We start from the raw sequence: 9,952 nt of genomic DNA, 5'->3' as shown, positions 1-9,952 counted from the left end.
TTAGGGAATGCCAGGGGCGGAAACCGTTCAGAACTGGATTAACACGAGCCAAGTTGAACTGCAACCCACTTCTCCTTTCTCAGCTCTGGCTGACTTGGGGCACCCGAATGGGAGAGATTGACTTGGCATTTTTCTGCAGTTTCTGCTTGCCTTTTACACATGCTTAGTTGCTAAAAGTCACACTGGACAGTTTGATATGATTACCATAAAATCAGGCCCACTTACCTCCCATAATGTAGATTACCCAACAATCCAACTGGCATCTCATGTGTCATGTGCGTGAAGAGCTCATCTTTCTCCCCACTGCAGATAAAGGGACTAAGCTCATTTGAAAAGGGCCCGAAATGTAGGTGTGTTCTAGTTTTGATTTCATACCACTTTACTTTTTATTTTGGTTTGTGTACTTTTACATTCAGGACAAGGAGAGGGGATGTCCTAAAGGCAAATGACAGGATAGTAAGCCTTTACCTTGAAAGAAACTGTTCAAAATAGCCTTGACGTAAGGTTCAGTAGTGGTTTTGGCCCACATTCTAAACTAGTTAAGCACAGAGCACATTAGAATGGCGGTGGAAAAGTTTTACCTCAAGTGCCAATGTGAGATTTTTAAAGCCATCTCCAAGCTCAGCGAAAAAGCTTAGACACGCCTTGCCACGTACGAGAGAGGAAAGGAGAGACACCATTCCTGATTCATTTGTTATTCCAACACTAGGATAATTTGCAGGTAGAATTGCCAGACAGTAACAGATTGGAAAAAAAAAAATTATCCCTACCTTCTCCCTGGCATGTGTATGATTGAGAAGATCCTGATGGGGAAGCAAAGAGAGGTTAACACTGCGACTGTCACCTTGTTATTCTGCTTTTTATGACTATTCAGGAGTATCCAAGCTCATACCTCAGCAAGGTGTGCTCTCTGGTTTCATTTTTCTTCAAGAGCATTACAATTTTCTTAAAGAAGCCAGAACTATATTCATAGAAAGTATTGTCCATACACATGATAGTCAGTCCATTCTAGGATGTCATCTTTATTTGAAGCAAAAGATTAATTTCATAAACTGCACCTGAAAAACATTCCTGGAATAGCTTAAAAGATGAAAACCTGCCCTTCTATTCCTACATACACTTTACAAGACAATATAGTCCCAGATTGAAAACTTCCTAAAATGTGTCACTTCACATGTAGGTACAACTGAGGAGAGATTTTTAAAAAAATACACATTCAATACCCAAAATAGTTATTTATTAATAATTTAAGGTTTTACATTCTTATAATAGATTTCAGCTCAAAACTTTACACCACGAACATAATGGAGTAATTTAACTCGCCCTTCGTCACAACTTAACTCGCCCTTCTTCACAATCATATGCACTTCACCTATCAAATGGGGACCCAAGCTCACACACACGCTTCCAGTTTTATACAAATTTTTTTTTAAAAAAAGGAAAGAAACCAACCCAAAGTATTGCATTTGAGGTGACACTCCCTGAAGAATTTTGTACAGAGGTAATATACTGTTTAGCACAGCTAAAGTTAAAAAAAAAAAGTGAGCCCATGATTTTGGTGCCTTTCCAAGATATCCCCTTTGCGACAACACAAGCCAAAATATTTACAAAGGTAAGGCATAGTCGAACTACATTAAGAAAAAAAAAAAATCACAAAGAAGATATACGAAAGAGACAGACTGCACCATAACAAAGTCTGAGTGATAATAGTGTCCATGAAAGTGTCATTTAGAATTGGTAAAGTGGAGCATGCTGCAAATATACCCTTTGGATTAGAAAAGAGCAAAGGTTTCTATGTTTTGTTCTAAGAAGTGGCACACTGCTCTTTATCCCTTTGGATGATTTCTTTTAAACCCATCAAAGAAAAGACAAACAATTCAGACAAACACTGTCAAGTGATTTAAGATCAAATATTTACAATAATCAAATGAAGTATCAGATTTATTTTATTTATTTCTTCTTTTTTTTTGTAAACTGATACTACAAATACAGAGCTGAAACCTCTCTTTGGCTCCTCTATATGCAAAATTGAATCAGTCTTCACTGAAGACAATATATAGTCAGTTCCAGACGCAAAAGGAAACAGTCATATGAGGCCCGAAAGAACATAAAGAACTCATGCTCCTAACCCTACCATTTGGTCCTACCCTATATACCTGGAAGTCCTCGAATTCCAGACCCTGCATGGGTAGGCTGTACACACGGGTGTGGAGCCAACTTACTGCCTGTATCTACACAGCATGTCCTGTTCTTCCAACGAGAATGGAGCAAATCTCTCCCTTTGTAAGAACCAATTCCACATGTGGTAACCTTGTCTAACACAGACAGCTGGTGTCATTTTGACACCTGGGGCCACACACAAAGAAAGCAGCCCAGCTGACGCTGCCAAGAGAAACTGCTAGAGGAACGGACACATCCCAGCACGGAGGGGCGTGGAGCCTTTCACGTGGATTGCAGGGAGTCCACTTGGTAGACATTCTGGTTGGAGGGGGTGGTGAAATAGAGCTGCTGGGCTGGGACCCGGTTGTCACAGGGGCTGCTGAGTCCCAGCGTCCTCTCGAAGTCCAGCAGCTGGCCCATGAAGTTGAAGTTGGGGGAGATGTTGGATTTCTTCATCTTCACAATGTCATAAGCATCGTTCATTGACAGATTGAGCTTCTGCATAAGATAAGCCACAGTCACGGTGACCGAGCGGCTGATGCCAGCCAAGCAGTGCACCAAGACGCCACAGTTTTTGCCCCGGGCTTCATCTGTGAACACACAAAAGGAAAGCAAGATTTCAGTAGACCGAAAACCATCCTTTGTGAATGATCAGTCTAAAAAACTTGAAATAAAGAAAGATAAAAAATAATTGTGTGTGGCAGTTGAGCCCTGCAGGCAGCAGAAAATATATCACTGCGATAAAGCATGTACACTGGGCACAATTACATATTTCAGATATTTTCTGAAAAGGGAGCTTTTGTATTAAGTTTCTGCCAACAAAAAACTCCTTAATGTGTGCATTCTTTGCCTCAGCATGTGAATACCAGAAACCCTGCAATATGGTCGTGAATGCCTTTTATACAGACAAGCAGACTGCAAGGGTCTATTAAATTATTCTCCAACTGTTGTGCAGCTAACAATGGAGGTATTCAGGCATTTTAAAAGAGAGAGGGAAGTCACAGGGGACAGCCCATTAGGAGGAACAGGATGTCGACATGGCCTGAAAATGAGTTCCTTTGTAATAGGAAATGCATTACAATGCCTGGAGATTCGCTTCTCCAGGCTTCCAGCCCACAGTCCTTCCTGCTGGGCTCAGGTTACCCTTACTGTCTCACTGTTAACCCATATCACAGTAACATTCAACTGGATTACAACATCTAGCATTCACAGGGCTTTCCAACAACTAACTTGTTGTCCTAAAATAACTCCCAGGTCTTCTAAAATTATAAAGCAACGCTAGAATTCCTGTCTACAGGGAGTACTTCTGTCTAAGCCCTCCCCCGAGTCCAAAGATTGTGGGAAAATTCCGTTGTCTGATTATGAACGGCCCCCCTTTCAAAGAGTTAAGAAACAGACCAAATACACCTGTGGTCTGCAGCCTGGTCAAAAGGCACTTTTCTTAGCAAGAAGATAACCCAGAATTAAGAACACCCTTGGAACATTAGAGACCCCCCAGCCCGACAAGTTAACAAGCAGCAACAAAGATTAATAGTTTAGACTCTAAAAGGCTAGGAATTTTGCATTTAAAAGTCTGAGCGAGGTCTGTTAGTTAGTCTCACCTATGAAAGAAATGGCCTCAGGGAAAAACTGGGACAGGTTTTGGCTCCAGTGATCCGAGATGGGGATCTGCTTGTATTTAAACTCTCCTGCGTTCTCAAAGAGATTCGGCAAATTGGGGGTGACGTTCAAGATGTACTTGATGCCGAACTCCTCCAAGACGTCCAGGTTGGTGGAGTCCTTGGCACAGCCCAAGTAGAGGAAGGGCAAGATCTCCACGGGGAAGGAAGGCTGGCTGTTGGACAGCGGGCTGCCATCTGAGTCCGTTGCACTATTGGGGTCTCGGTCAAGGTCAGACTCAATGTCCGAAGAGGAGTCGGAGCTGATCCGCAGGCCCCCGAGCCCCAGCACTGGCAGTGGTGGCGAGCTGCTGCTACACGAACCGTCTAGATTGGTCTCGCAGCGCAGGGCGAACTCGGCTTGGAACTTACTAAAGCCACCTGCCAGGACGAGAAAAGCAATCGTGTAACCCGAGATCCCGTAGTAGTTTTCACAGCTTATGAGAGCCGCAGCCGGGCGCAGGAAACCCACAGCAACCCACGAACCCCCTACACACAGAGCCAAATATAAGAGAAAGACACTTAAAGGTGCACCCTTGGGAGTAGAACGAACGGGCCCGCCTCCCCTGGGAACACTTATTATTTTGAATCCGGAAATGCACAAAATGGCAACTTTTCTGAATATTTTGAAGGGCTAGGAGGTGCCAATCTGCACCCCAAGGACTTCTCCAGTCCTGCAAATCTTAAGTCAATATCAAACGGTAGAAAGCAGGGAAAAGGGGAGCATATTCCGGGTGGGAAGAAGGAGAACTCGTTAGAAAGACACGGCTCGTGCCTACGGCCGGAAGCGGGTGGATTCTGCGCCGGCCCGGCTCGCCCGTGCGGGACGCGGGAGGTTCGCAGCCCGCAGCCCGCAGCCCGCAGCCGGCCCTGGCGGGGCAGCGCGGCTCAGAAGCGCCAGCCAAGCGCAGCAGGGGCACTTCCAGTCCGCGTGCCCCGCCTGCACGCGCAGCCCCGCGCCCCCCGCCCTGCCCCGAGCGCGGGGCTCCCCCGGCGCGTACCTTCCAGGTAGAACGCCCGGCAGCCCTCGTCCTTGAGCTTCTTGAGCAGCAGTCCAAGCACCGACTCGCCGCCCGTGTTCTCGTTCCAGTCGCTGCTGCTCTCGTCGTAGAGCACCACCGTGTCGGTGCCGCAGCGCCGCGTGAAGCGGTCCCGGTCCTCGCCGCGCGTGAAGAGCGCGCGCACCGGCAGGTTGCCCTTCTGGAGGCGCCGCAGCATGATGCCCGGGATGGCCACGTTGATGGCTGACTCGATGTGCGACGACTCGTACAGCTCCTGCGGCCGGCAGTCCATCAGCAGCAGCCGCTCGTTACCCAGCTCCAGCTGCTCGTTGAGCCACGCCACCGTCTTGCTGATCGCCATTTCCGACGCGAAGGGCACGGGTCTGAGCGTATCTATCATGGGGGTCGAGCTGCGGGAGAGGGCGGGGTGCCTACCAGACGCCCCTCGGGGCAGGCATAGGCCGAGCGCGCCGCGCCAAGCCGCCGCTCTCGGAGCGGCGTTTAATTCCACCTCACCCTTCCCAAACCGGGTTAGCGGTTGGGGAAGGCGAGACAGCAGTGAGCCGGCCTTCCCTCCGCACCTGGCTGCAGCCGCTCGCTCTTGATGTCAATGAATCTCACTGAATGAAGCTGCCCAGACAGTTTTGTTCCTCCCCAGTGAATGAAATCCAATTAATTCGGACTCCGTGCTACTGAGAGGGGAGGAAAAAAAAGTCCAGCGGCTTCTAATCCCTCCCTCCAAGGCTGCACCTCAAATCCACCCGGGCGTCTTTCTCCTCAGATTATTCAAGCCTCGATTTGCTCACTCTCCCTGGGACTCAGCCCTCGCACACCCCCTGCGCGAGGCAGCTCCTCAATGGATACAAACAGCGAGCGTCTCAATGGATACATTCTCCGGGCCAGCCAATGAGCGCGCTGCGGAAGGGGCTGTTGCCGTGGGGACGGGCCGGCTGGAACAGGTTGTGTTGATGAATTGTTAATGAGTTTGTCATTCACAAAAACGGAAAGGAATTTCCGCTCCGGATAAGCCCCAGTGCAAACAAGCTGCAACAGCGGGCTCCGCGGGAGGAAGGAGAAAGAAGAGGAGGCGGTGGAGGAGGAGGAGCAGGGCACATAAACCAGGGCACTTCAGTTGTCTCGTTTCCTTCTGTTGAGAGTTCACACTTCGTGTCGGAACTTTTGCGCACAAATGGTGCAATTAGCAGGCACAAAAGCCCTTGTTCGCGACGCCTGTGCTCACAAGCTAGCTTTAAGAAAACTTGTGCTTTTTTCCTTTTTATTCCCTTTAAACTCATTAGGACCAGAATTCGCCTTAACCCCCCCGCCCTCCTTTAGGCGGTGTGTGGCATTTGTTCGCCAGTTTAAAAAGCCCAGCTCTGTTTGCTCTGATGTTCTTTTAGCCGAGGTTGTGTTGGGGCTGGTGAACTGCCTGGGCTTTAGTGACCGATGAAGTGTTAAATGCTAATCCAACATCTTTCGAAACAAACCAGGATTTTGTTGAAACATTCTAAAGCAAGCAAACAAACAAATGTCTGGATGTCCAGATAATAGAAAGAAAGGGTTTTTTTTCAAGAGCGTTTTAATTTTTTTACAGTGGAGACTGCAGAAACTCGTTGGGCAGTCCGATGCTTTTATTCCTCTCCAGCGGAGTGCGGCGTTATGAGCCATTGTTCGGGGGACCCCCACCCCCACCGTCGTCACCCACCACGCACTGGCGGAGGCAGGGGGCGGGGGGGTCGCGCTCGTTAATCATTTCTGGGCAGCGAGCTCGGCTTCCGACAGAGGAGCCGGTCTGGCTGGGCTGCCTGAGCGAACTGCACTAGGGCGCGCAGAGCCGGGGCCGACTAGCCCCACCGTCGGCGAGGCCTGGGGAAGTCCTCCCGCAAAGTCTGCGGACTGCGGGGGCTCAGGCAGGCTCGGCGATTGGTTACTGTAGACAGAGAGGCATGTCAGGGGAGCCTACACCAGCCCCCACCCCGCGTCTGGCCACCCCCTCCCCTGCCTGGGCCGTAGCCCCCTCCCCTGCGGGTCGCGGGGCACTCGCGGAGCACCGGCCGCGCCTGCGCGCTGCGCTCCTCGCTAGCACCCCGCCGCCCCCGCCTCCTCGCTCAGCCGGCTCCCGGTGTCCCGCCGAATGAGTGCGAGGCCCTGGGCTCCGTCGGACTGGGGCGGGTGAGGGGCGAAGAGGAGTGCTTGCCTGCACCCCATGGCTCCTAAGGAGGGCTAGGCGTCCGGGGGAACGTCTCAGCCGCCCCGCAGAGCCAGCAGGTAATCGGGGATTGCTGCGCTCGGCCGGGGCGCCGCGGAGCAGGGCGGGCCGGCGGGGGCCGGATGGAGGCGGGGCCGGGCGGGGGCCGCGGCGGCGGGGAGGCGCATTCCCGGCGCGCAGAGCTCTATTGTTATATAAAAGTGCCGGGCCTGCCCCTCCCGAGCGGAAAACCACCTGTGTGCAGCCGGCGCGGCGCTGGGGCGGGGTAGGGGGGAGCCTGCGGCCGGAAGGCGCGGGCCCTAATCCGGCCTCCCCTCCCCAACCCCCCGCGGAAAAGAGGCCGCGCATTGTCCTGCCGCCGCCTGGGAGGCGGAAGCGGGGGCAGCGGCTCGGCGGGGAGCGGCTTCCCCGAGCGCCCCTCCCGGCGCTCCGTGCCCCCCCGCGATCTAGCGGGGCACCTGAGGTCGCGGGGTCTCCCTTAGCCAGACGCCCCGCACCCATGGGCCTGCTTGCTGACGCCCCCGCTCCAATTTGCATTTTTAGTCGCCGGCCTCCTCCTAGGTTTGGGGAATGTAGGCTAAAAAAAGGCGGCTGCGTGGCCCAGGTTGCCAATTTTGGAGCTCTGCTGCAGGCAGGCCGCCCCTGGAGAAGCGTGATCGACGACGGTGGGGGTTGCGGCGCTCCTCTCCCCGCGCCTTTTTTGGGCATCCCTTGGAACAAAATTCCCGTATTTCACTGGATAGCATCCAGTTCCAAGTGGAGGAGGCTTGCTCTGGAATTGATGCCTCCGATCTGCCCCCACCTGTTACAGACGTTCCCAAGACGTTTCAGTCCCTGGGACCTGGAGCCGAGGAGGCAAGACGCAGGATGCTTTGCAGCGGAGCTGAGAAGAGCAAGATCTTTCAGACCGGGCCCTCCAGTAGAAGAGGCGGGGAGGGAAATTGGTTTCTCCGTAGCTATGTTAGAAGTGCAGTTACCTGAGCCGGGGCATAAATGGGGGAGGATAATCGCAACACTTCTCAAACCTGAAAATCGGAACATTTAGCTAGACCCATGTTTCTGGACCTATCGCACGGAATGTCCGTTATTCTCAGCACATTTTAGAAAATGGCATTCTGACCGCTCGGTCCTCTGGAGTGGGGCGCCCCGGGCTTAAATTGTGTCCCTATCTCTACGTAAACGTGCGACCTTGGTTAAAATATGTGCTCAGCCGCAGTCTTTCATGTTGCCATAATGAAGATAATAAAAATATCTGCTTTGTAGGATCACTGTGATGATTAAATGGGTAAAGCGAAGTGCCCTAACATGGTGTTGGTGTGCTGTTAGGTGTTATTATTTTTATCGTTCTGAATTCCGAACCTACACAATGGCCTGAGTCCTTTCCATCCCAAAGACCCCCTGACAGCCCACCTGAAACTCGCTAGTCTACAGAGCAGCCCTCTGAGGAACTGCCCTAAGCGGTTTAATCCATCCCAATTCAGCTGTCAAGCGAAGCAGGTGCTGTTACAGACCAGGGTCAAAATCCTTTAACTGGTTAACACAATGTACCGGGCTCGCTTTCTAACTTCTCCCTAACTGGTCCCCTTATAAACATCCGGTTCTCCAACCTCCCAAATTGATAAAATAGAAATAATATGTATTGGGCATTTACTACATGGTGGGTATGCTCCTGATTTCTGTTGTTACATGCATAATTTCGGTCAGTCTTCAGAAAACCCATGAAAATTATCCCCATTTACAGAGATTAAGGCATTTGCCCCAGGTCACCCAGTAGCAAATGGTGGGGCAGGATCTGAGGCCTGACTCTTTACAGACCCTTAAGGGTTACCACACACGTATTGCAAGGAGTTGTGGAGACCATACTCACCACGCTGTGCTGCTCCCGGCCGAAAATTGGAGGATTCAAGGTCTGCATTTTGAATTTTGACCACCAGCCTCTTCCGGCTTCACATATTCTGTTGCAATTTCCCCACAGATGTCAAGGATCAAGAGTTGGGCTTATTTCCCTGCTCCTTTTACATCTGGTGGCTTTCTTTGCCTGCACCTCTTCACTAAATGTTGCATATCTTTCTTCCTTAGAGTATGTCTTAGACTCTAATCCTCACAACTACCATTTCTTTCTTTCTTTTTTTTTTGTGAGGAAGATTGGCCCTTAGCTAACATCTGCCAATCCTCCTCTTTTTGCTGAGGAAGACTGGCCCTGGGCTAACATCCGTGCCCATCTTCCTCTACTTTGTATGGGACGCCACCACAGCATGGCTTGCCAAGCGGCGGGTCGGTGCGCGCCCAGGATCCCAACCGGCGAACTCGGGCCACTGCAGCGGAACGCGCGCACTTAACCGCTTGCGTCACCGGGTGGGCCCCACAACTACCATTTTTTATCTCGTGTGTCAGCGTGGCACCTGGGCTTGGGTTCCCATCTTAGCTCTGTCACTCACTAGTAGTTGAATTCTGAAATGCTTTTGCTTCTATTTCCTTACCCCCAACCAGGAATTCTACATCCCGGGACAGTCAGATTCTACTAGAAAGGGCCAGAAGGAAGGGAAGAGTGAAAAGATGGAATTCCCAGACACTCCTTCCTCCTGCCCCTTTTCGTAGCAGCTCTCAGACCAGATGTTAGCTGCTGTACTTCCTCCATGAGGTAGGGAATGTGTGAGCGGTCTGTGTTCCTATTGCTGGTGGGCTGGACTAAAAACCGTGCACTCTGGAATTTGTTGTGTATTTTCTCTCGGTAAAGCTTTTCTTTTTTCTGGAAAAAAAAAAATCACTTAGCCTCTTTGGGCCTCCATTCGTTCATTCATTCATTCACTCACTCATTCATACTAGGTCCCAGGGAAGCAGCAGTGAATAAAATAGACAAGAATAACTGCCCTCCCAGAGTTCACATTCTAGTGAGGACAGACAATAAACAAAATAAATAATTA

At 50.8% G+C, this 9,952-nt stretch overlaps 1 protein-coding gene and 1 long non-coding RNA gene across 2 annotated transcripts; one reads left to right on the top strand and one right to left on the bottom strand.

The window, feature by feature from the left end:
• Nucleotides 1–997: 997 nt before the first annotated feature.
• DUSP6 (dual specificity phosphatase 6) lies at nucleotides 998–5,639 on the bottom strand. The gene is made up of 3 exons (XM_004417932.3): nucleotides 4,820–5,639; nucleotides 3,762–4,199; nucleotides 998–2,750 (listed from the first exon to the last, which is right to left on the bottom strand). Exons 1-3 carry the CDS (start codon nucleotides 5,217–5,219, stop codon nucleotides 2,443–2,445), a joined length of 1,146 nt encoding a protein of 381 aa, XP_004417989.1. The 5' UTR covers nucleotides 5,220–5,639; the 3' UTR covers nucleotides 998–2,442.
• Nucleotides 5,640–5,806: 167 nt separating this feature from the next.
• Nucleotides 5,807–8,293, top strand: LOC147913767 (uncharacterized). The gene is made up of 2 exons (XR_015556397.1): nucleotides 5,807–7,087; nucleotides 7,840–8,293. It is a non-coding gene; the product is annotated as an uncharacterized LOC147913767 (long non-coding RNA).
• Nucleotides 8,294–9,952: the final 1,659 nt, after the last annotated feature.

Source organism: Ceratotherium simum, chromosome 25 (genome assembly GCF_057802395.1).
Source record: "Ceratotherium simum simum isolate JZ-2026a chromosome 25, ASM5780239v1, whole genome shotgun sequence".
NCBI classification, from domain to species: Eukaryota; Metazoa; Chordata; class Mammalia; order Perissodactyla; family Rhinocerotidae; genus Ceratotherium; species Ceratotherium simum.
This window is presented reverse-complemented; position numbering and strand designations above follow the sequence as displayed.